Source organism: Ruditapes philippinarum, unplaced genomic scaffold, assembly GCF_026571515.1.
Source record: "Ruditapes philippinarum isolate M1 unplaced genomic scaffold, ASM2657151v2 ctg1861_1_1_1_1, whole genome shotgun sequence".
Lineage (NCBI taxonomy): Eukaryota > Metazoa > Mollusca > Bivalvia > Venerida > Veneridae > Ruditapes > Ruditapes philippinarum.
Genome location: NW_026866526.1, coordinates 96,319 through 123,615, shown reverse-complemented (window position 1 = coordinate 123,615; position 27,297 = coordinate 96,319). Strand labels below are relative to the sequence as shown.

Below are 27,297 nucleotides of genomic sequence, written 5' to 3'. Positions count from 1 at the left end.
CATTTTCATAAAAATTCTGCCCCGCTTCGAGTTGCAAGTTCGCTATAACTTTTGTTTTACAAAATAGTTGTGCAAGCAACATACATGTATACCGAACGAAGCGGAAAATAGTGTAGCGTGTTAATACATATATCTGGTTTTCAGTCATTTCCAACAAAAAAAGTTATAAACAAAAACATACGTTTTTCGTTCCAAGATGGCGGCGTTTGTTTACTTTTTGTAGGATACGACGCAGTTTTGATTACCCGTAAATTTCCACATTTTCAACAGAAAGGTCCCCAAACTATGATACAATTCACATATAGATATCTATGAACTGTAGACTACCCCAGTTTTAGTTTTGCCGTTTCTTATTTTTTATTATTTTTATAGAAAAGCCACCGTAGCACCTGTGGTACGCTGGCATATACTGACTGGCTTTGTGCGCGCGCGTGCGTGCGTGTGTATGTGTGTGATATAGTGATTATATAGTGAACTTTATTTTTTTTTTTATCAAAAAACCCTTGTCCAATATCTTAAAAATGTAAAACATTATATTGTAATATATCTATATATCTAATCTGACTTCAGTTTAAAAATAAAATAAACAACAAAAAAAACCAACAACAATAAAATCCATCAAAAGTGCTAGTCGCATTGATTTGACCTAAACTATATTTAATCGTGTTATTCATGTAATATAATATCAATATATTAAAAAAAAAAATTTTTTTATATTATATTTCATGAATAACAAGATTAAACATATTTTAGGTAAAATCAATGCGGCAAGCATCGTCGAAATCCATAATAGTGTTTGCAAACAGTCATAAATTAAACATATTTATCTATCAAATAAAGTGCTAGATATATTAAACTCGTTTAATGTGACTTAACGTAAACTTTGTGTAGTTTTTAAAGGAAGTTCATCTGATATTTAACACTTGATGCCAGTTTTATGATCACAAGTCTAGTTTATATAAAGCTCTACCGAATATTCATCTAAAGATAACTTTGAATTTTTATTGTTTTGTCTATAGAACTATTAAAAGGCGATAAACTAGGAATGAAATTTTTTTTTTTTTTTTTTTTGAAAATTCATATTTACCTGCTGCATTTCTAAGATAATTTTGCTCAAATTGGATCAGTATGAAGACAAAGAAAATAATGACATGCATATAACCTTGGACCAAAAATTGACCAAAAAATATTGACCAAAAAATATTTTGTTCCAGATATGACAGATCATTTTTTTAACAATTGTATAAATATTTTTCATGTAATCATCTTAACGCTTTACAAGGATTATTAGAAATTATTGCTGGGTTGAAAATTTTCACATTTAATTGTGAAACCGATTGAGTTAAAACATGAAAAATAGGATAATGACAAGTTATTTTTGTGACATTAGTTTAAAGTATCTTTAGAAATCTACTTGGCAAGAGGCCAAATGGAAAGTCCCGTAAAATTACGACCGAAGTGCGCATGTCAGTTTTATATCTGTGTGCTTGAGGAAGGTTATGGAAAATTAAAATGGAGAGGTACATTTACTTTTTTTACGCCCAATAATTAAAGCATCGAGCATGTTTCATGTATCTTAAGAATTTTTGTACGTTTCATTCTATAAGAGAATTTAATGTATTATATCTTTGCAAACTAAGCTTGATATTGGACCAGATATTAGCTGATATTGATCGTTCGGGCGAAAAATGTAGATCTAGATGTTTATCAATAAATCTTAATGGATCTTTGACTTTGTTGAAATATAAAATTACTAATAGATAAAACGGATAAAATGTATATTTTTGACAGTTACTGTACTACGAATAACGGGTATATCTTTTTTTTATACTTTTATGTTTACGATACTGGTTTGGCAGTATATGGCAGACAGTCAATACACATATACAGAATTTACTTTCGAATAATACATAATGTGAATTACAATACATAGTCTACAGCAACAATTTGCGTTAACAATGTATCATCACAGGTGTGATTAGGTGCTCGTCCAGTCTTGGTGTCCATACCACCCCCCCCCCCCAAAAAAAAATTAAATAAATTAATAAGCCCCAAAGAAAAGTTTCTGTGATAAATGAAAGAAAAAAAATGATGATTTTTTTTCTATATACTTATACCACGAAAATATATACTTATTTTGTCGAAAACGAAAGTACAAAACCTACGCTCTCCTAGTTTGCAGAACATTAGACAACGGCATACTATGGAACGCCGTGACTGTCTTATGCTATCAATATTTTTGCTATCTTCTGAAATGATGATATTATTTTGTCATTTAAGCATATTAACATGTGCAATGTACATCATATCTTGTCTTCAGACAATGCTGACTTGTTCAAACAGCATGTTAACTTGTCAAATAAGCATTATGACATGTGCAGACAACATGCTAACTTGTCAAAGTATCATGATGACTTGTGCAAACGACATGTTAACTTGTCAAAATATCATGATGACTTGTGCAAACGACATGTTAACTTGTCAAAATTTCATGATGACATGTGCAAACAGAATGTTAACTTGTCGAATTATCGTGATGACATGCTCATAATACATTAACAAGTTAACATGTGTTTTGCACAAGTCATCACGATTCTTTGACAAATTAACATGTTGTTTGCACAAGTCATCATGATAATTTGACAAGTTAACATGGCATTTTCACAAGTCATCATGATACATTGACAAGTTAGAATGGAGTTTGCACAAGTCGTCACGATACCTTGACAAGTTAACATGCTGTTTGCACATGTCATCATGAAATTTTGACAAGTTAACATGTCGCTTTCACAAGTCATCATTATAATTTGACAAGTTAACTTGTCGTTTGCACAATTCATCATTATACTTGGACAAGTTAGCATGTTGTTTGCACATGTTATCACGATGATTTTACAAGTTAACATACTGTTTGCAATTGTCATCATGAAATTTTGACATGTTAGCATGGCATTTGCACAAGTTATCATAATACTTTGACAAGTTAACAGTACGTTTTGACATGTCAGCATGATACAAGATAACATGTCATTTACACAAGTCATCACGATTCTTTGACAAGTTCACATGTTGTCTTCACAAGTCATCATGGTAATTTGACATGTTAACATGCTGTTTGCACAAGTCATCATGATTCTTTGACAAGTTATCATGCTGTTTGCACATGTCATCACGATAATTCGACAAGTTAACTTGTCGTTTGCACAAGCCATCACTATAATTTGACAAGTTAGCATGGCGTTTGCACATGACATTTTGACAAGTTAACATGCTGTTTGCACATGTCATAACAATAATTCGACAAGTTAACATGTCGTTTGCACAAGTCATCATTACATTTTGACAAGTTACCATGTCATTTGCACAAGTCATCATTATAATTTGACAAGTTTACATCTCGCTTGCACAAGTCACCACGATACCTTGACAAGTTCGCATGTCGTTTGCACATGTCATCATAATAATTTGACAAGTTAGCATGCTGTTTGTACAAGTCAGCATGTTCCTTTGACAAGACATGATGTAAATTGCACATGTTAACACGCTCAAACGACAAAATAATATCATCGTATCACAAGATAACAAAAATATTGATAACATTAGACATTCACGGCGTTCCATAGGCAACCATCAATTGATTGGTTACTGTTGTCTATTGTTCAGGGGATTGTTCAGCGAAAGTAGTCGTAGGGGACCAGGACAGCGGAACAATTCGGTGTAGGATTTGTACTTTCGTTTTCGACAAAATGGCCGATAACCACTGTTGTTTTGCAAGAGAGTGACCGACTTTGAATGTAGGTTATTTAAAATTGTATGTAAGGTAGAAGAAGAATGTTAACAATTTTCTAATTGCATGATGTGTAAAGAGTAGCAAAATAGCTTGTTTTGTTACAGAACTCGACATTGTGGTTGTTCCACAGCGTGTCCTAGCGTTACGGCGACTAGGTGACCTCTTCGTGGTATAAGTACAATGTATATAGGAAAAATATTGTGAAATGTTTTTCTTTTATTTATCACAGAAACGTTGTTTTGGGGCTTTTTAAAAAAAAATATTTTTTTTGTGTTGGGGGGGGGGGGGTGGGGGTTGTATGGACACCAAGACTGGCACAAGACGAGCACCTGTGGTTTTTGACTCTCTTCTCGTGATAAATTCAGATACCGCCCCTTTTCAATCATAAGTTCATGTGAAGATGTTCTAAAAAACCACTACAGCCTTTCTGAATTGATATTTATCAATGTAATCTAAATATGGTTCAAAGTCTAAATTTTGTTTAAATGTATGGTAGCAACTATACTCATACATACACTGTAGCAACAATTGACTTTCCAAGGCAACCATAGACTAAGTGTCCAACTTTATTTGTCACCAATGAAAACGCTGTATTTCTTAAAAAAATCTGTGCGTTAATTGTCATAGAAGAACAAAAGTCCATACTATATCGAATACCGTCCATAGTCGACTTCTATTTTTCATAGTGCTTCATAGAACCGCGTTTTTTAAAAAAAGTCATTTGCATAAATTTGCATAAGCGCTTTCGTGGACCGCTTTTGATTATTAATTAATAAAAAATGATGTCAAAAGATCAACCTACATTAATTTTGCATTTATTGATAACATGGATAAAGGGCAGTTCAGATTTAAACCCACGTCTTGGCGAAAAAGATACTGCACGTGTAAAAGTAAAAACCAATACAAAAAGTCAATTCATATTTTTTGTTACGAATGTAGGAAATGTTTAAATTAATTTTGTAAGAGGAAAGTCACGTGTGTCTATTCACTTCCTTCTTTTTCGGTAGACAGAAAGTGAAAGTACTTAATATTTTTGGAAGATACGTTTCGTGACCTCGTGTTAAGTGTATTCATGTATATTATAACTCATATCAGATATTAGCTACTGAGTATCAATTGTCTAACTCATTAAAATGTTTGTTGAAAACAAATGTTTCCGTATCGAGCAAATGAAAACGCCGTCCTCCATATTCCCAACTGAAACGCAACTTCATGCGTAGTGACGTAAATCATGCATATTTATACTCACCATTCAGGTAATTGTTTAATAAAGCGGACTGGTAGTGACGTAATAAGGTGAATATTAATGAGGCCAAATAAAGTTTGACACTAAATATGTTAGTATTCATCCGTAGCTGTTCTACAGAAATTAGAAACATTCTTCGGTCGCTATCGCTCCCGTCGAAGTTTCTTATTTCTGTAGAACAGCACGGATGAACACATAGAGGATATTTGTTTGTTTTGCATGTAAGATTGAAATATAATTTCACTGAGTGAACACCAGATGCAATATTTTCACGAGTGGCGTAGCCACGAGTGAAAATATGATAGCTGGTGTTCACGAATGAAATATATTTCAATCTAATATGTAAAACAAATAAATTTTCTTTTTATTTCATGCTTTTTAAGTCATTTTAAGTATTTTTTACTGATTTTGCCGCGTAACGTCATGCATTCGCCTTTGTGACGTCATCATATCATGACGTCACATCATCAATTTTGAAATATAGGTCTGTTAAATTTCTCTAATTTTGTTACATTTTTAACATGATGCATGATGACATCGACTTTCTTTTCCTAAAGAAGCAAAATTTACGCATGTTGGCATTTATTTCTGTCTGTTATTCCATTTAGTTATGATTTTCTTTTCATCCGCATTCAGATATAGTCCGGCTACAGTGAAAATTATATTTTATAAATTTCACTAGTGGTTTATCAGAATATAATCATCTGATATATTACAATAAAACACTGGAAAGCATGAAATAATAACATATACATAGAAACCAGTAACTTCCCATAGAAACCAGGGACTCACATAGTAACCATCAACTTTCCATAGCAACTATCAACTTCTTGAGCACCCAATGATTTTTCATATCCACCCAGGTCTCGACACTAACTTTTTCAGCAGGTGGTATGCCGGACCACTGGATCCAAAATTCAGGTGGTCCTTTCTGAACACAGGTGGTCCATCTTTTTTTTACTCATTTGTTTTTAAGGAAACTTCACATTTAGGAGAACTACACTTAAAATTGGTGACAGAGACATATTTATTATTTGATTTATAACAACTGAAGAAAACATGTATTTTTCCTATTTCAATCTAATCAGATAGTAAGTCATTGTAATCCTATTTAGTATTTATTATCTCATTGAAAAATACATGACAGTACTCATACTTCGGTTAAGTGACTTCTTCCGCAACTCAAGTTAGGGAATAGTGAAACCATTTGTGAATGACTTATTTCCTTACTGTTATATAAACACTCATTGCTGTTTCCTGGTACATCTTATAAGAATAATAATTGCTTTTTATAGATTAACATTTTTAATTAAACTATTAAGTTATTATATTCTTGCCTTTGAAAAAAATAAAATATTAATGATAAACAGAAAAATTCCTACATTATAATTGAGCTTATCTTCCTCACAGATTTATCATACATCCTTGTTTGTTGAAATGAATTTATTTTTGACAAAGTATTTATAACCTTTTAAAGTACTTAAAATAAAAAAAATATGGATCTCTGATCGTTAAAAAAAAGGAGCCAAAGATTACTAGATATTTAATTTTTTCTTTGCCTTTGTTTCCACCATTATTCATGTGTTTATCCGATATCACATAGTGATACAGTGTTATAAATTCAATGCAGTACTAGAGACATTTGAATGTATTTTATACTTTAATAATTAAAATGATTTTCTACTTTTTATACTTCACTGTTAGCGAGTTAATAAAAAGTTATCTTTTTGAACTAATGAGATGAATGAACATATACCTGTACATCGGAGAAATGGTTTTAATCAACAATTATAGAACACGTTTTTCGACCAAATAACCATTCTCTTGGATGAGCCCTGCACCATTTGGAAAATTCAAGTGGTCTAACGGACCAGTTGCCTGTAAAATTAGGTGGTCCTTGCCAAAATCAGGTGGTCTCGGACCAATGGACCACCGCAAATGTCGAGGCCTGCCACCATTGACTTTCCATAGCAACCGTTGACTTACAATAGCAATAAGTGCCTTTCTATGGCAACCATTGACGCAAAATAGCAAATGGAAACCAAAATTTGTAATTTTTTAAATTTCCTTGGAAAATTTATTTTAGCAACCAAAATTTTCCAACAAACATGATTCCATAGCAACATGAATTTTCCTGCAACCAAAATTTGATTTTTTTTAGAGTCACATGGCCCTCTTGTTAATGTGTACATGTTATGCAATTTTTCTAAAACAAGATTCAATAGCTGGGACTTTTTCTAGAGGTCATTACCTCTAGGAAGAGATATTTTTTTCTTTTAATGATTTGAGGTCATGAACTCTTGCAAGAAGGATGTTTGCTTTGCAGTGATGTGCACATTATAAGGACATTGTGACGCATACCATGTCTATAATGATGATGTTAAATAATGCTTAATTTAAAAAGTTAATTTAGCAGTTTATTTAAGAAAAATAACTGTAATTGTATACAAAGTTTAATACAGCTATGTAATACAGAAAAAAAAATCTTTAGTGAGAATGCATTCATTTTGAAGCAATTATTATACTATGGTCTTTGTACACATCAACACATTGTTTTTCAATTGAAATGTTGAAATATGATCTTGGCCCACAAAGCCACAAGACACTCCTATATTATGGCAAATTTCAATAGTATAGGGGAAAAAATCTACTTCTGTTCCTCTAATTTTTAGTGCTGTATTAATGCGATGGCAAATCATTTTTTCACAAATGCAATCTTGTTTTACCTTGGGGCTATACGCCGCTTTTCATGGAATGGCAAAAACGTGCCACATTGAAGGTTCCATGTTCATCACCGTATGAACACATCTTCGGATGATTCTGAACTTAATATTTACATCAAATATTTAGATGTTGAATACTGCTTAAGCCGTTTCTAGGGGACGTGGACAGTAGCACTTTCCAGTACTGTCCATGAATTATGGCTCAGTCAAACCGAGTCTACAACAACATTTTCAATTTCACTGTTTTTGGATTTATTAGGGATTTTTTCTCTCTCTATTCTATTGCATAGTAAGCTTTTGTTTTTCTACGCAATCTGAGACTTCCACAACCATTGACTTTTCTTAGCAATCAGTTGATTCAAAAGGAACCATTGACGTCTAAAATTACCAGTGACTTACATAGTACCCACACAGTTTGCTTCAATAACTACCATTTACTTGCCATAAAAAATTGTATTTCAGAGGAACTATTTAATTTTTAAAGCAACCAGTGACTTCTATAGCAAGCATTGTCTTTGTACTTAACAATCAATACCTTTCAAAATAACTATAGCAGGCATTGATTTTCAATAGCAATAAGTGAACCTACTTTTAATTTTCATAGCAACCACTAACATCCATAGCAACCATTGATTTTGTATAGCAACACGTGACTTCTATGGTAACTATTGACTTTCCTAGACAATAGGAAGCAGTAACCTATATACATGTGCCTATTTACATTGAAGATTCATTTGTAATATCAGTTTAATATTTAGACCTTATATCTGCTTTTTATTCATAGTTACCATGTCATTAAGAGTAATTATCAGGTGAGCGATATAAGTATCAACATTGTCCGATTGTTTTCATTTATGATTCTCTATAAAAAAGCAATATATAATAAGTTCAAAAAGTTCTGTTTGCTACTTTAAATTTTTCTTCCTTTACAAAAAAGTAGACTCTATAGTAAATGTCTTTATAGAATGCCCTGTTCAATAAATTTTCAACTGTTAATTTCCCTGCTTATTTTGCCAGAGAACATCGGAAACGAAAGTTAGATAACAGGCTGGTAAAGTGACATATCCTAGCAATGAGTCACCAGAGTGAGATAGAGAAAGAGAAGTACAGAAACTGGGTGAAAGGTGGATTGGCATATAAGTACCTAAAACAAGGTCTAGACGATTTTGCTGATGATATTGTTAAGCAAGAACAAAGCAGAATATTAAGTTCTATTAATTGCACACCAGGTACCAGCTGTAATCAATGCATTGTTGAGCGTTTGCGACCAATACACGCATGCATAACAAATTTTGCAGGTAATTATGAATGCTACTGGGGTCAGCGTAAGTGTAATTGTTTGCACTTGAAGAAGAAAAAATGTCGTCTTAAAGTATGTGATTTCATTATGGAAGAAATATTAAAAAGCCATGGATCCACCCCACCAACACCAAACTGGGCAAATACAGATATACAAAAGTGGTGTACAGAACCATGGGAGGTCGCCAAATGTTTCATAAATGCACCTGGATATTCAGACACGACAAAGGCAGCTGATATAGACATATCTGGATTACTCCATGTCTTTATTAATAACACCAGTCTTCATTCTCATTTAGCATGCTCCATGGCTGGAAAAAATATTTTTATCCAGGTTAGTAAGTGTGTTGAAAATCATATTGTTTGTATAATATATATGAAAACTGTATAAATATATAAGACATTCTGATTTTGTATTTCTAGAATTCAAGTAGCCTGTATATTTACAAAATCATATAACATATTAAAAGAACTGAAGATTTAAATAATAGGCAAAATAAATTTTTCAATACAACATTAGCAGAGTCTCGTCTTGGTTAATTTTCTGTGGTTTTTATCTAAATACAACGTATATTAAAATTGAATTCATCAAATGTATAATTGTTATTCTATCTAATTTTTTAACACCACAAGAATGACTCTTCACAAAACTTATAGGTACGCGAAAGAAGAAACAAGTTATTTCATTCCAATACCATGGAAATGGAAGAAGGGGAAGTGGCTAAATGTATAGATGATATCGTTGGAATTCTTGAAGACCCAAAAGAACTCAGAGGAAGACCTGAAGCTCAGGAAGCTGTCCGCAAACTTAAACAGGTGAATAATTTTTTCCCATCATATGTTCAGATGTTCTTTCTTTAGTGAACGGATTAGATAATTCATTTAGATATAAATTAATGTATTTGTGTTCTTCAAAATTTAAAACACTTTGTATACAATAAAGGTTTACATTCTTTTCTTTTTATGCCATTGCAGCATCTGCGATTCAGTGGCTTTTAAGGATTCACCTGTGTGCGTTTGTGTGTTCTATAGATTATATAGTGAACTTAAAGAAAAAAAATCTTCCTCTAAAACACGGTTAGTCTCAATTCAACCAAACCTTGGGTGGAACGCTCCCAAAGTTATTCAAAGCAGGAATTTCGGGTTGTCATGGCAACCAAAAGCAATAATAAGAAAGCAATTATGGAAATCTTCTTCTAAGGCCCACAAGGCCTAGAGCTTACATATTTTGCATAAAGCATTGTATGTGGGACCTCTTACAAGATTGTTCGTTCAAATTATAGCCCTTGTGTCTAAATTGATCCCGCCCAAGGGGCATTGATTTTTATTATGTATAGAAAGAGATTAATATACGGCAGAGTAGGGCCGGCAGGTGATAATCATTCCGCAAAATGAAAAATGGCTCCGAGGGCTTCAGCCCGAGGTCATTATTCATTTCAGGGCCGATTATCACCTTCTGGCACAACAATGACGTGTATTAATGTCTTTAATACACTTGCTGGATAAAAAAGTAGCATTTTTCTACAAGAAAAATACGTTGATATTTCTCTCGTTGAAATTCCTGTCTGTATTTATACTGTACTGTACAGTTGTTTCTACAATGTTGTTTACTTTTTGTGTGTTCAAAGTACACTAGAATCTAGAAGCAAGTTTTATTTTCATTTTTATGCCACCGCAGTATCTGCGATGCGGTGGCATATAGCGATTCACCTGTGTGTATGTGTGTGTTTGTGTGTTATATAGATTATATAGTGAACTTAAAACATCTTCTTGTGAAAAACCACAAGTCCAATTTCAACCAAACTTGGCAGGATTGATCCCTGGGTGAAGGGCTTTCAGAGTTGTTCAAAGAATTTCATTCCATGCAGAAATCTGGTTGCCATGGCAACCAAAAGGAATTATAGGAATAAATTAAAAAAAATCTTCTTGTAAAGACCCAAAAGGCCTAGAGCTTAAATATTTTGCATAAGGCATTGTCTGGTGGACCTCTACCATGATTGTCAAATTATAGCCCTGGGGTCAAAATCAGCCCCGCCCCGGGGGTCATTGATTTTCACTATATGTACATAAAGTAAAAACTTACAGTAAAAACTTTAAAAATTATTCTAGCAATTGACAAATGCTAGAATTTATAGCCCTGTGGTCAAAATTGCCCCCGTCCCGGGGTCATTGATTTTCAATATATACATATAGTAAAAAATTAAAAAAAATTCTTGTCTGAAGATACAAGGCTTAGAGCAAATGATATCATCTATAGGTACTCTACCAAAGTTGTTCAAATTTTGCCTCTAGTGTCAAAATTAGCCGGCCCCGGGGGCCATAGGTTTTCCTTATATGTATATAGTAAAAACTTAAAAAACCATCTTCTCTAAATTTACAAAGGCTAGAGTTAAGATATTTTGCATGGAACATTGTGAAGTGAACCTCTAGCAAGATTGTACAAATTATAGCCCTGGGGTCAAAATTGGCCCCATCCCCAGGGGTCATTGATTTTCACTATGTACATATAGTAAAAAATTAAAAATCTTCTTGTCTGAAGGTACAAAGCTTTGATATTTGGTATATAATATCATCTATGGGTCCTCTTATAAAGTTGTTTTAATTATGCCCCTAGTGTTAAAATTGCCCTGTCCCAGAGGCGATAGTTTTCCTTTTATGTATATGTAAAAACTTGAAAAATCTTCTTCTCTGAATTGACAAAGGCTAGAGTTTAAATATATATGGCATGAGACTTTGCGAAGTGAACTTCTACCAAGATTGTTCAAATTATAGCCCTGGGGTCAAAATTGGTTCCGCCCCGGGGGTCATTGATTTTCATTATGTACATATAGTAAAAAAAAATAAAAAATATTTTTGTCTGAAGGTACAAGGCATAGAGCTTTTATGTTTGCTATATAATATTATCTATAGGTCCTCTACCAAAGTTGTTCAAATTTTTCCCCTGGTGTCAAAATTGGCCCTGCCAGGGGGCAGTGATTCTCATTATGTACACATAGTAAAAACAGAAAATAAAACAAATGTTTTCTGAATTGGAGAAAGCTACAGCTTAGATATTTGACTTAAAATGTTGTTTGGTAGACCTGTATCAAGATTGTTTTGAATTAAACCCTTGGGTCAAAATTTTGCCTTGCCCAAGGGGACAGTAACCTACTTTCTTGTCTTTTGATGTACAGCAATGGAATTTTGACCATGTGCACAGTTTTAATTGTAAAATTGAACTTTGATACGAGGTGACCTAGATTTTGATGATGTGACCTACTTTCTTACTTTCTTGTCTTTTGATGTACAGCTATGAAATTTGAACCATGTGCACAGATTAAAATGTAAAGTGAACTGTGATATCAGCTGACCTAGATTTTAACAAAGTGTCTCTCTGTGTTGTCCTTTGATGTAGTCGTGAAATTTAGGCTGTGTGAACTATGACCTTCACCACCAAATTCACATTATGGCCCTTTGTTGACTTTTAGTTTTCAACTTGTGGCACATGTAGTCCAAAAAATATTTGACCTAGAGTCATAAGATTGACAGAACAGTGGCGTGTGGGGGCATCCGTGTCCTATGGACACATTTCTAGTTTATCAAGAAATTTCAATTTATAGCCTTAGGGTCAAAATTGACCCCGCCTAGGGGGGCATTGTTTTTCATTACGTACATACAGTAAACACTTCTTGTCTAATGGAAAACAAGTCATATCGGAATGTCTTTTAAACATGTGTACATGTTATGCATTTTTTTATAAAAAGAATCAATAGCTGCCTGGGAATAAGTGGAAAGGTCAAGAGAAATATTTGTTTTTCAGAGATATTTTTGCAATGATTAGAGTACATGAACTTTAGCAAGAGATAGACGTGAGCTTAGCAAGCATATAAATGAAACAATTTGAGCACATTATAAGAACATTATGATTCACACCATGTATACAATGATGATTTTAAATAAAAAAATAAATGTTTAATGAAACTTCATAGAAATGTTGATCACTTTAAGAAGCTGTGTTGCGCGCATGAGCCAGGTCTCAATTGCAAAAGTCAAGGTCACATTTTAAGGTCATTGAAAGTAAAATTCCTACATGCATAGAGGGATTTCAATATAACTTGTCGTTGCATGTAAAACTTAGGTCCCTGCGGCAAAAGTCAATGTCAGACATAGGGGTCAAAGTTCAGATAAAAGTCATCATTTTTTGAGGGATTGAAACACAAGTGGTCATTATCATGACTACGGGTGTGAAACATGTAATTTAGTTTAATATATGCAAGGTCAAGGTCACTAAATATGATAGGTTATAGTGATTTTGTCAAGAGCATATCCCGTACATACTTGGAGGGATTCTAATGAAACTTCATAGAAATGTTCACCACTATGAGAAGCAGTGTCATGCGCATGAACAAGGTCTCTAGGTCAAGGGTCAAGGTCACACTTAGAGGTCATTGGAAAACGCTTGTCCAGAGCAAACCCTCTACATGCATAGAGGGATTTCAGTATAACTTCAGTATAACAAATGTTTACCATTGTAAGGCGGAATGTAACGTGCAAAATTCAAGTGATTGTGGCCAAGGCCAATGTCTCACATTGGAGTTAAAGTTCAGATAAAAATATGAAAATGTGTATTCGGACCATTTAGTCATCATTTATTGAGGGATTGAAACACAAATGATAACTATCATGACTGCAAGTGTGACATAATTTAGGTTAATACTTGCGAGTTCAAAGTTGCTGTACAAGCAGTCTAACTGTGCTAGGGGCTCACGCACCCTAGCAAACCATCTTCGTCTGCCCAAAACCTACTTCGTAGGGCCACTCCTATCGGCTTTAATCCGGACATCGGCAGCTGATCCGCAGCACAATTTTCGATCTTTTTAGTCGTCCCCAGTCTTCAAATCTTCTGCCGATGCCCTGTGTCTATTCAACGACGTACATGAACCGAGGGGAAGAGAGAAGTCCCACATGATAATAATAGGACAAAGTTTATAAATCTAGCGCCCATGTTTCAAGAATTATCTCCTCCTTAAACTTTGAATGTTCCTTATTCAATCTTTAACTTTCTTTTTTCTTCTTGGATTTACTTCAAATTTAAAACATATGTTCATTATTAACACCTACATCAAATGTGATTATACCCTCCGAAACGAAGTTTGGGGGTATATAGGAGTCAGCTTGTTGTTCGGTTCGTCCGTTCGTCCGTCTGTCTCCTTTATGGTTTCCGGACAATAGCTAGAGTAAGGAATGAGATATTGTAATCAAACCTGGTGTATACCAAGCTTATATGAAGACTCTAGTTGGTTTTGCATTTAGACCCCCCTGGGGTGAGATAAGGTCAAGGTCACTATTACTTAAAATTAGAAAAATGGTTTCCGGACAATAACTAGAGTTAGAACTGAGATATTGTAATCAAACTTTGTTTATAGCTAGTTATATGAAGATTCTGGTTGGGATTGCTATTTATTGAAATAATTCTTTGTATACAGTTGATACTTCGTTTAATTTAGGTTGATGGTGGGGGTATTAATTATCTTTAGTGATAGCTCTAGTTTGATAATTGTTATTATCTTTTTAATTTTCTTCTTTGTTACTATATATGGTATCAACACTTTAAACTTAAGATAGTTGTTCTTTGTCAATTCTCACATCATGTATGGCAATGTTTATAAGTCTAGCATGTTTATTTCAAAAGTTATCTCCTCTTTTGTTTTGCTTTTAAAATTGTTATATTCTTGTAGAAACCAGGCATGTTAAAACATTTATCATTAGAGTGTATGTCAGATTGTCAGTCCATATGTCTGCCCCTAAAAACTGTTTCCTTGCATCACTTTTAAACTTTGTTAACAAATAAACTTAAGTTAGAGAAAAATTGAAATAATAAATACAGAAAATTGGATCTTTTGATTTGCTGTTATTCTTACTAGGCAGAGAAACTTAACACATTACTATGATGCAAACAAACTAAGAACTTCATTCTTGTCTTCCTTAATGGCATAACGGAATGCTTCAGACTGTTGTTGTTGTTCTAACCGGTAGGGGATTTTTTTATTGCTTGAAATACTTTGATTGCTTGTTATCTATGTTTGTTGACAGTTGAAGGAAAGCAAATTTATAATCACAACCATCAATGAGGTAGATGTATGTAAAGAAGTATTGTTGTTTGTAAGCCAAAAATCGGGTGAGCTTAAACAAATGATTGAAGATGGAAAAAAAGAAGTTAGATATGTTGTTGACCAAGACACAACAATAGCCAAGGAAAGCATAGAAAAATGTCAAAACGATGCAGTGAAGGAATTCAACGAACACAGCAAAAGTCTATACGAAAGAGTTAAGAAACTAGAAACTCAAGTACCTGAAAGAATGGAGAAATTAAGAACAGACATCTCTGAAAGATTCAGACAAATTGAATCAGATGTTTCCTCTGTGAAAGAAGTATACCATTTTGTTATGTTCTCACTTAAATTATACATTTCTATCGTATTTTTTATTATCTGCCCGTTGTCAAAGTGAGTGTTTGTGATCAACAGATGTCTGTCTCTTCATATTTGTTCTTGCGTTTACTTTTTTCAGTCTGGGCGATAGCATTTCCTTTTACACAATTGTAACCAAATTTACAAAGAATAAATATCACCATGCCTGCTCTTTTCTTGAATTAGTTTGATATCATTTTTGATATACCTTAAACAGGTATATTTTCATTGTCGAAAAAAGACTTGTGTCCGGCTTTCATAGGTCAAGCTAAAACCCGGATACAGCAAACCCGGCGAGATCATGACATTGTTTGATATCTGATAAATGATGTTTCTTTAGCCAAGAAACTTTTTAAACTTAATGTACCGAAAGTATCTGTAAAGGGAACAGTTAAATGAACGACGAATAGATAGAAGTGTTATTTATTTATGAAGTCAAATTAAATGTTTTTATTTCATAATGTAGTATTGACTGATTTATTACATACTTTTTAAAACCTTGTACAAATGATTATTATGTCTCCCAAATTTTTTGGGAGACATATTGTTTTTGCCTTCGCCGTTTGTTCGTCCGTCTGTCCGTCCGTTGGTGTCACGGGACAGTAATGGTGTGGCTAAATGGACAATAGATAACTGTTCTTTCTCTTTGATGTCATTTATTACGTAATGATGCTTTTATGTGGCTATTTTCTTTTGTGTGGCTAAAAAAACAATAGAGAGAACAATAGAGTAGCCACAATATTACTGTCCCGTTAGAACTTCCAGTTGTCCGTCAGTCCGCATTTAGCTTGTCCGCCCTTCACAGGTCAAACTACTGGTGGGATTTCACACAAACATTACAGGAGTGATCACTACCATCTCTAGTTGTGCACATCACGGACATGTTCCGCTTCGCTGCACAAAATGGCCGCCAGAGCTAAAAATAGAAAATCTTGTCCGGCATGTTCCGCTTCACTGCACAAAATGGCTGCCAGAGCTAAAAATAGAAAAATCTTGTCCGCCCTTCACAAGTTAAACTGTTGGTTGGATTTCAACCAAACTTAACAGGAGTGATCAGTACCATATTTAGTTGTGCACATCACTGACACGTTCCGCTTTGCTGCACATATGGCCGCAAGAGCTAAAAATAGAAAAATCTTGTCCAGTTTTCACAGGCTAAACTACGAGTGGGATTTCAACTAAACTTTACAGGAGTGATCAGTACCATCCATAGTTGTGTATATCACCGGCGCGTTCCGCTTCGCTTAACAAAATGGCCGCCAGAGCTAAAAATAGAAAAATCTTGTCCGGCCTCACAGGTCAAACTTCTTGTAGGATTTCAACTAAACTTTACAGGAGTACCGTCCTTTGTTGTGCACATCACCGCATGTTCCGCTTCGCTGCATAAAATGGCCGTTAGAGTTATAAATAGAAAATTTGTGCCCGGCTTTCATAGGTCAAGCTACTGGTAGGAGTTCAATGAAACTTCACATGAGTGACCATCCATATTTTTGGGAGACATATGTTTTTGTAACAAAAACCTTTCTAGTTATAATTGGAGTCAAGACAGACATGACTTCATTTGATTTTAAATACATTTTGTATGACATATGATATCAATAATTTTGTAAAAAATGTACAATCAACATTTGGCTCTTTACTGATTTTTTATGATATCGTCTTTTGTGTTATAATATAGAAAATATCATTATTATGTTACATTGCTTTCAGCGAGTGACAACATTAGAAGGCAAAGTTAGAGAACTAGACGGTATACGTCATATATACAAGAGACGTTTAGATTACGTCAAAGAGAAACAAGGTAACCAAGTTTATTTCCAACAAAATTAATGTTAATCGTTTTTTGGGAACTGCATATTTTTCCATCATGTGACATATATAACAATTGTAATTCTTCTTTTGAAGTCTTTGTCAGCACAAACAGCATTTTAATATCTAAAAATTTAAAAAGAAATTTTAATGTGTAAAATATCTTAAATATAAAAGTTAGATAGGGATGAAAACTTTATAAAAAAGTTTTATGTGAATATTGCATGATCTAAGAACATGATAACAGAAACATTTTAAGCGTAAAATAGTTAGGAGTTGCTGATCTTGTTATATTGAGTCATCTGCTATTGATTTGGGTAATTTTACTGAATTTAAGGGCAGATAACACACAAAGAAGAGAATATAGACCTTATTTTTCTGCTTCTCGTGTAAACTTGAGAAAATATACATGCATTAATTTTCAAGAATTGTTTTAAATATGTTTGTACTTTTTGTGCCCCAAGGTACATTGTAAAATAAATTTATCATTCCGTCTGTCTGTACGAGCAACTAAATTAGATTTTAAGGCCATGTAACAGTGAACAGAACACAGAACAAAAGAGAACAACATACTTCCGTAACAATAGATTAAGGGGCCATGGCCTATTCTTGCAAGTTGGATTTATCTTAAATTTCCCATAACAACTTCATTTACTTAATCATATCTTCCATATTTCGTATGTGGATACCATAAATGATACTCTAACTTAAGATAGAATTTGTGACAACTGGAGTCAAGGTCTAGGTAACTGACTACTTATTTACGCTTTTGCGTAAACAGCCTTTATTTATAAAGTGATGTCTGTCATATTTAACAGGAGCATGTCTAGGATGCTCCTATTTCCTAAAAATGGATTAAGGGGTTATTTTTGTCAAGATCACATTTGTCAATAATATATTTTTACACTTTTACCAATACAACCTTTATTTATTGACAGAACCCTTTTCTAGACCAAAGCTTGGTAAGGCTTCAACATTTGATTCGAGAAAGGGGGCATTTGTTCTCTTAGATCGGGTGCAGTTTAGGGTCACTGCGTTTAAGGTCAAGGTCTTGCATTTATATATATTTGATGACCTTTTATTGCTAAATTGAAAGTTTTTAACTTCATCAAATAGGAATGACATTCCAAAAGAATTCACAAGAGCATATCACCTGTCAAGTCACTATGTTTCCAGAAAAGAGAGCATACAGTCGCTTTATTCGTCTGTCCCATGTCCGTCCGTCCGCATATTTTCGGGACATAACTCTTAAACTAAAAAGAGGTTAAAACGATCTTATTAAGTAAAAGTGAAGTGCATAAGAACTGTAACTCTGCCTTGCCTAATTTTGAAGTTATTGAATTGTTGTGTCGCCTCTACGGAGTAGTGGCGACAGTAAGGCATGACTTCATCCTCGTCTGTCTGTCCTTCTGTCTGTCTGTCCGTCTGTCCGTCCATCACAAACTTGTCCGGACTACTTCTCATAAACTACTGGTGCAATTCCATTCATTTTTAACAGGAATGATCTGTACCAAGTCTAGTTGTGCATATTGTCAGCATTTTCCGGTTAAATATTTTTTGACCGAGTTATGACCCTTTACCATTTTTGTGCCCCCACTTTAGGGGGTGAGGACATTTAGATTTACCCTTGTCCGTCCATCCATCCATCCACTCGTATGTCCGTCCGTCCATTCTCATTTTGTGTCAGAATACTTTACGAAAATAATACTAAGGAATGTTTCTTAGCATGTGAAGTTGTGCACCTGGGTATTTTCGGGTGAATTTATTGAGTTAGTAAAAATTTGCAATTTTCAACTTTTGTCGCACGTAGCTCAAAATGTAATTGGCCTAAAGTTAAAAAAAAACTTTACAGGAATGTTGCTCAGCATGTGAAGTTATCTGGGTATCTCAGGGTAGATGTTTTATTAATTGTAGAGTTATTGCCCTTGACTTATTATTTGCAGTTTTCAACTTGTGTTGCACGTAGCTCAAAAAGGGTTTAATCTAGAGTCATGAAACCTAACAGGAATGTTATCAGCATGAGTAGTTGTGTACCTGGGGTTTTGCTTGTGGATTTATCAAGTATTTCTAGAGTTATTGTCCTTGATTTAGTAAGAACGTTCCATTATGTTGTGTTATGTGGTCTTCTAGTGCTTGTGTAAGAATTAGTCAACTTTACAGAAATAGTGATAAACATCACTGCGAAGCTATGCACCTTGGGTTTTCTCATTTGATTTTTTATTCAGTTGTGTTAGAGTTATTGCCCCTGACTTACTATAAATTTGCAATTATCAACTTGTCCATGCATAAGTCAAAACTTATCTGACCTGTAGGCCTGAGTGTTTACAACAATGTTGGTCAGCGCATGTACTTATGCACCTCGGGGTTTGCTTGTGGATTTATTCAGTATTTGTAAAGTTCTAGACATTAACTTAGTAAATCATTTTTAGTTTATACTTGAGGAACATGTAGACCATAATAATATTTGACTTAGAGTCAAAAGATTTACAAAACAGTGGAGTGTGGGGACACCCGTGTCCTATGGACACATTTCTAGTTATTTTAAAATGTGTCCGTACTACTTCTCTTATACCACTTAGGCAATTTCAATGGAACTTTACAGGATCGATTTGTTTCTCAAGTCCATGCGCATATTGCACGGTTTGTTGTTGAATGATTGTTGGTCGAGTAATGGCCCTTAAATAAAAAAGGTGTTTTTGTGTGTTGCTAGATACACAAAAGCTTGTCCGGACAATTTCTTAAAAACGTTTGGTGCAATTTCATCCAAACTTTACAATGATGAATGACCAGTACCATGTCTAGTTGTGCATATCATCGGATGTTTATGATTCAATGAATTTCGTCAAAGATATGGCCCCTTGATTATTTTTATTCTTTAAAGTCTGTCCGGAGTACTTCTCTAATACCACTAATGCGAATTCAATGAAACTATACAGGATTGATTGGTAGGTCAAGTACTTGCGCATGCTGCACATGTGTTCTCCTTGAATGTTTTTTGGCCAGTTATGGCCCTTGAATGAAAAGGGTGTTAATAAAGTTTGTCCGGACTAATCCTCATATACAATTAATGCAATTTCAATGAAACTTTACAGGATTGATTGGTAGGTCAAGTACTTGTGCAGAATACTTGAATGATTTTTGGCTGAGTTATTGCCCTTGAACAAAAAGGTGCTTTTTATGTTGCCAGCTACACTGAAGTTTGTCTGGGCTACTGCACAGAAACTATTTGTGCAATTTCATCAAAACTTTAGGGGAATAATCAATACCATGTCTAGTAATGCATCTTAAACAACATGTTTTGGTTCATTGATTTTTGTCAGAGTTTTTCCCTTTCATGATTTTATTTTTGAAATTTGTCCGGACTACTCGAGTTATACCACTAATGCAATGTCAATAAAACTTTACAGATAGCTCAAATTCTTATGCATATTGCACAGGGTTTTAGGTTGAATGATTGTTGCCAAGTTATGGCTATCATGAGGCGACGTATGTCATCACTGATGGCCCTTGTTTCATGTTGACACTTTGAACTTTGTCCTGGACAATGAAACTAGAAGATGTATCAACAAATATCTTAGTAGGTAGATAGATCTCATTGAGTAGCAGTGTAGTGGATAAAAACAGTAACTCTGTCTTGCCTAATTTTTGAAGTATTGCCTTTTTTTGTCGAGCCCGCTTGGGGAAAGCTCGACGTCCGGATTATGCTTATCCGGGCTGTAAATCTGTCATTAGTCAGCACCATAACACTATCATTAGCATATAGAATTTCAAATAGCCTGAGACAAATGTGAGATGGCGAGTCGCGCGCAAGAACAGTGTGGCTAGGTCAAATGTCAAAGTCATACATTAAGGTCAAATGACAAAAATGGGTCTCTAAACAGCATGTTTGTTTGTTTGTTTGTTTCATTTTACGCCTTTACCCAACAGTATTTCAGTCAAACTGGCGGGTAGTTTCCTTACTATCGTTCCTGGAGAATTACACCAGTACTAGACTACCTTCCTCCGTGCTAAACTACCAAAGCATCTCCCGGGGATCGAACCCACGCCAGAGAGGTAACTGGATTAGAAGTCATCGACTCTAACCCCTCGACCACGGAGGCGGTCAAAGCATGTCCGGACCATAACTCTATAACTAGCTGGTTGGATTTCAAATATTAGTAACCTGGCATAAATGTTCAATATTATGAGATGGCGTGTCGCGCGCAAGAACCGTGGCTATGTCAAAGGTCAAGGTCTTACTACCTTCCGGATTATATTTGTCCGGGTTGTAACTCTGTCATTGGTAGGAATAATTTCAAATTATTTTTACATAAATGGTTAAAATGTTGCTGTCCCATCCGAAAAGTACATACGTGCGAGAGATATGTTTGTGACAAAAAACAACATTTGTCTTAATAAACGAATTATCTTCATATTTAGACAAAACATCCTTTTGGACAAGACATTCTAAAAGGTTGAACTGACCTTGACTTTGAGTTTTAAATAACATTGACTGTCAAGGTCAAATTACTGAATATGATTAAATTGTCATGATTTTTTTTATTTATAAACGGATTTGATTTATATACTTGGACAAAACAAGACTTTCTACCAAAAAACATCAGATGTGACCTTTACTTTTAATTGACATTGATCCTCAAAAAATTTCGATGTATGAAATTCTCTTAATTTGTCCTAAAGCAATGAAATTTGGACTTTGTCCACAGTTTCCGATTAAAAATTGAACTTTGATATAAGCTGACCTAACTTTTGAAGAAGTGGCCTTTTATATACGGCTTTGAAATATTGACGATGTGCACAGTTTTAGATGGATGTACAATTGAACTTTAATATCAGCTGAACAAGATTTTTATCAAATGACCTACTTTCTTGTCCTTTGGTGTACAACTATGAAATTTGGAAATAGCACAATTTTTGATGCAAATTTGAATATTGAAAATTATTGAAATGATTCATATTTGGACAAAACAACAAGTTTGACTAGACCTATGTATTAAATTTAAAAAAGAAAAAAAAGATGTTTGTTTTAAATTATTTTAAATATTTGTTTAAATATTATATGTGTTTGCTGTTAGACAATATAAAAAATGCGCCTTTTTCGACTAAAGTTTTGATGTACCAGTCCATTTATTTCCTATACCCTTTGAGATTTTGCTTGGAAACTTCAAATACTTGTTAGACCCACGCTCCTTACACAAGAACCTTCAAGGCAAGTATAAATAGTCAAGCGCAGTACCTTATGGACTGCTTTGCTTGCAGAATCCCTTAACCTAGACTAAAAAGTTATCAAATATGTTATGAAATTGCATAAAATAGTGTACTCAAAGAAAAAGAAAAACTAGAAGTAAAATACAAGGGCCATCAGTGATGACATGTGTCGCCACATGATAGCCATAACTTGACAAAAAATCATTCAACCTAAAAACTTGTGTAACATGCACAAGAATTTGAGCTATCGATCTATTCTGTAAAGTTTCATTGAAATTGCATGAGTGGTATAACAGGAGTCGTCCGGATAAAATTCAAAATTAAAATCATGAAAGGGCAAAAACTCTGACAAAAATCAATGAACCGACAAATGTTGATGAGATGCACAACTAGACAGGGTATTGATCATTTCCCTAAAATTTTGATGAATTGCACCAGCAGTTTCTGAGGACAAAATTCATTGAACCATAAAAACCGATGATATGCACAACTAGACTTGATACTGATCATTCCTGTAAAATATGGATGGAATTGCACCATTAGTTTTTTTAGAAGTAGTTCGGACAAGCTCTTGTGTATCTGGCTATACACAGAAAAAAACACCTTTTTATTAAAGGGCCATAACTCGGCCAAAAATCATTCAACCAGAAAATTCATGCAATATGCGCAAGGACTTAAGCGGCAAATCAATCCTGTAAAGTTTTAGTGAAGTTGCAATAGTGGTATAAGAGGAGAAGTCCGGACAAACTTTAAAAATTAAAAACTATTAATGGGCAATAACTCGGATAAAAATCATTGGACCGGTAAATGCTGACGCTATATGCACAACTAGTCTTTGAACTGATCATTCCTGTAAAGTTTTGATGACATTGCACCAGTAGTTTATGAGGAGTAGTCCGGACAAGTTTTGTGACGACCGGGCAGACAGACGACGGAGAAGTGATCCCTGTGATCCCTGTATATCGCCACTACTCCGTAGAGGCGACACAAAAAGACCTTTAAACATATGTTCGTTTTAACCAAAAACACAAACAATTTAAATTCATGGACAGGTAAGCCAAAGCGAGACCAGCAGCCCGAAATTATTTCTTACTTTAATATTTCTGTTATCATACTCTGTTATCATACTCTTTTTTCACTTTTTTCTTAGACTTGACTTACATTTGGCAATAAAATTTTTGGGGCTACGGTGAATAACTTATGAAATACCATATGTTGTCTAAATTGTCACGTCAAGATTGTTTTTGTAAAATACTACTTCTATACAACTGAAAATGTTATTCCAAAAAATTGCTTAATCATTGATATATGTTCTATGTTAATTGGGCATTATGACGCAAAAACACCAATGTGTACTATGTAATTTTTACTTTCTGTTTCCTTATATTGGTATGCTTGTATACATTCACGTTGATGTGACATAAATGATACAATCAAGAACTAAAATTGAAGAAAGTATGCACTTACTTATACTTAGCATTAAAGGAATCCCTCCTTAAAATAAAACAATGACAAATACACTGAATATGTCAATAATTATTCAAACAACACTTAAAAATCACTGCCAATGTTTTGAACACCTTACAATATTGAAATACTTTATCTTTTTCACAGAGCTTCAAGTTAAACTTGTTAAACATTACAAGAAATATTATGTGAGTACATCAATTTCACCTTTGAAGCAACAACATGATAGCATTCAAATTAAAGATGTTTATGTAACTCCCGAGATAAAAGTCATGGAGGAAGATCAATCATCAGTGGATATAGAAAAAGACGGGGCAAAGGAGCTAGAGAAGAGATATGTTAAAGGATACCATGAAATCTTTCATTTGAAAGGACAGCGACATAAGAAGATTTATATATTAGGTAATGTTGGAACAGGAAAGAGTACTTTCTGCAAAATGATGATAGAAAACTGGTGTAACGCAGTAAGTAGTAGAACCTATGAACCAATGCGTGATGAAAATGATCAAGAAACAGAAAAATCGTTATCCAATGATATAAATATAGCAAACGAGTGTGATGATGTTAGTCAGGTGGGAGAGTATGAATTTCTTTTCTTTATCCCACTACAATTTATGGCAGCATTTAAGTCTGACGTCACTGTTGATATGATTAAAGAATTAACAAAAGGTCTTACTTTAAACTCGGAGTTGATTGACAATATATTTCAACAAGACTCGGGACGTTGTCTTATCATCGCTGATAGTTTGGATGAATGGACACCACTTCCAAAAGACATTGTGCGTAAACCACATGTAAGCTTTGGAATACCAAACGGAGACCTTGCTAAAGACGCAACATGCATCACATTATCTAGGCCATCAGCAATAGGAATTCTGAATTTAAAAAATTCAGAGATTGATCTTAAGTTACAGTTATTAGGTATATCTAGTAGCTCATTGAAATTGTTCATCGAACGATATATTTCAAACACAAACTCACCCGGAAAGTCTTATAAAGAATTCATTAAAATTATTAAAACAAAGCAAATTAATCATGTAGAGGAAACTCCATTGCTTTTGCAACAACTACTGTGGTTATATTGTACCGGTTTGGAACTTGGAAAGTCTGTAAGTGAAACTTATTGTCAGATTTTGAATATCATGTGTAATTGGTTAGAGCACAAAAATGACGGAAATGATGGACGTGATGGTCAAAATGATGCAAAGGAAGATAAAAACATAGTTTTGCCTGAAAGTTTACAAAAATATCCTAGACTTAGAACCAATAAACGAATTTTATTCCTAACGGGTGCTACGGCATTTGACGTTTTGACTTCCGGTTCGATAAAAAACGTATTTGGGCGACGGCATCTTCTGGAGAAGGGACTATATGTAGATGATATCACTAAGCTACTACAATTTGGTATCTTAAATGAAAGCAACTGCTTTGACCCAACACAGGAAGATACACAATTTGTTTTTATCCACATGTCTTATCTTGAGTTCTTTGCCGCCTTGTATGTCACCTCAAATGAGAACATAAAAGAAAACCAATGTTTTGGAGATAAACGAGATAAAATACAGGCGGGTATAGAAAAGCTTTTAGTTACATGTAAATCTGCTAGTGAGATATTACAGTTATCTAATGTTATTAAAATGGTCTGCGGTTTGTCTCCCATCCTTATTGGTGATTTGTCTAAGCGGATATAATGTATTATGAATGAGGATGCACAAATTGTACATCTTAGAAAACATGGGTATAAAAGGTCGTTCAGGAATGATATGATTATTCAGATACAACGTCTAATGGTAAAATGTATCAAAGAATGTGGCTCTTTTGATAAGCCATTGATCAGTATAAGCGATCTATGCATAAATGATGTTGTACCTATTCCATCTCTAAATAGATTCAACACAGATGATGTGATTTCTCTGAATTTAGAAGAAACAACAAGTAAACATGTGTTGGACTACATCACAAAATGCAAAAACCTGCAACACATTTATATCAAACATGTTTCCTTCAGTAATAAAGAATTTTTATTCTTATCACAGCAAGAGTGTGTTAAACAATTGACATTGCGTGGTGTAAAAGTTGCAGATAGTTTACAACCTGGTATAATTAACCTCTCTAGCCAGAAACAGCTTCAGATACTTGAGCTTATCTCCTGCATGAATATTAGAATTTCTAACCTTGTTACTGAACATCTTGAAGACGTGTACATTAAAGACAGTCCTTATGTTTTAGATTTAAATCTATTGTCATATGCCAGCAAACTGACTGATCTCTACATTGAGACTTATAATAGCATTCGGAAAACTTGTCATCAAAGCTGTGTTATAGACATGTCTAGACAGAATCATCTTAGAAAGCTTAAACTTATTAATAATCCTGGTATAGTACTTACAGGATTATTCCCTGAACAACTTCAGCAAGTATACATTGACAACAGCAATCATTACTCTTATGCAAGTGTACCGGCCTTAGAGTTAGAATTTCCATCAAGCGCCAGGAAACTCATTGAACTTCACCTTTGTGGCCAATCTGTGAAAACAAAAACATTGGAATTATTACAACAGAGAACTTTAAGACAAATTACTTTGATACATGTATCTGGAGATCAGCATGAAATAAATGTTAATCTTTCTAAACTTAACAATCTTCAGATTCTTAAGCTATCAGACTGTACAAATATTAATATAAGTGCCCTCAACACTGAAAATCTTGAAAAAGTTGACATTATTAATTGTTTGTGTGTGTTTGATTTTGATATTTCATCAAATGCATGCAAGCTTAGCGAAATTCATCTGGAAGGCCTTACAGGTAATATGGCATCACTGGTTTCGTTAGTAGAACAGGCCTCTTTAACACAACTGACTTTGATAGGTGTAACTCATGATCAGCCTTTAGTTGAAGATCAAATGCAAGAAATACATTTAGATCTTTCTAAACTAAACAATCTCCAGATTCTTAAGCTATTAGACTGTAACAATTTAAAAATTAGTGGCCTCAACACTGACGAACTGAAAGAGGTACACATTAGTAAGTGTAAGTGTGTGTTTGAGTTTGATCTTTCATCAAACGCACGCAAGCTCAGCGAAATTCGTCTCGAAGGTCTTACCGGTAATATGGCATCACTGGCTTCGTTAGTAGAACAGGCCTCTTTAAGACATCTGACTTTGATAGGTGTAACTCATGATCAGTCTAAAGTTGCAGGTCAAATGCAGGAAATACAAGTAGATCTTTCTAAACTAAACGATCTTCAGACTCTGAAGATGTCAGACTGTAAAAATATTACAATTATTGGCCTCAACACCGAAGAAC

General features: G+C 34.1%; 2 protein-coding genes across 5 annotated transcripts in view; both read left to right on the top strand.

Moving 5' to 3' along the window:
- LOC132732779 (uncharacterized) overlaps positions 1–27,297 on the top strand; it is a 126,081-nt gene that overhangs the window by 72,139 nt on the left and 26,645 nt on the right. The window lies entirely within an intron of this gene.
- LOC132732778 (uncharacterized) lies at positions 1,434–25,682 on the top strand. The gene is made up of 6 exons (XM_060719275.1): positions 1,434–1,520; positions 8,777–9,392; positions 9,716–9,874; positions 15,131–15,469; positions 17,218–17,308; positions 24,139–25,682. Exons 2-6 carry the CDS (start codon positions 8,832–8,834, stop codon positions 25,680–25,682), a joined length of 2,694 nt encoding a protein of 897 aa, XP_060575258.1. The 5' UTR covers positions 1,434–1,520; positions 8,777–8,831.

Bases quoted from the DNA above. Each gene is read 5' to 3' on its own strand.
- LOC132732778 (XM_060719275.1), top strand. From the start codon at position 8,832: ATGAGTCACCAGAGTGAGATAGAGAAAGAGAAGTACAGAAACTGGGTG. The intron at 15,470-17,217 runs GTATACCATTTT...CATTGCTTTCAG, and splicing joins ATGTTTCCTCTGTGAAAGAA to CGAGTGACAACATTAGAAGG. The intron at 17,309-24,138 runs GTAACCAAGTTT...TCTTTTTCACAG, and splicing joins TTACGTCAAAGAGAAACAAG to AGCTTCAAGTTAAACTTGTT.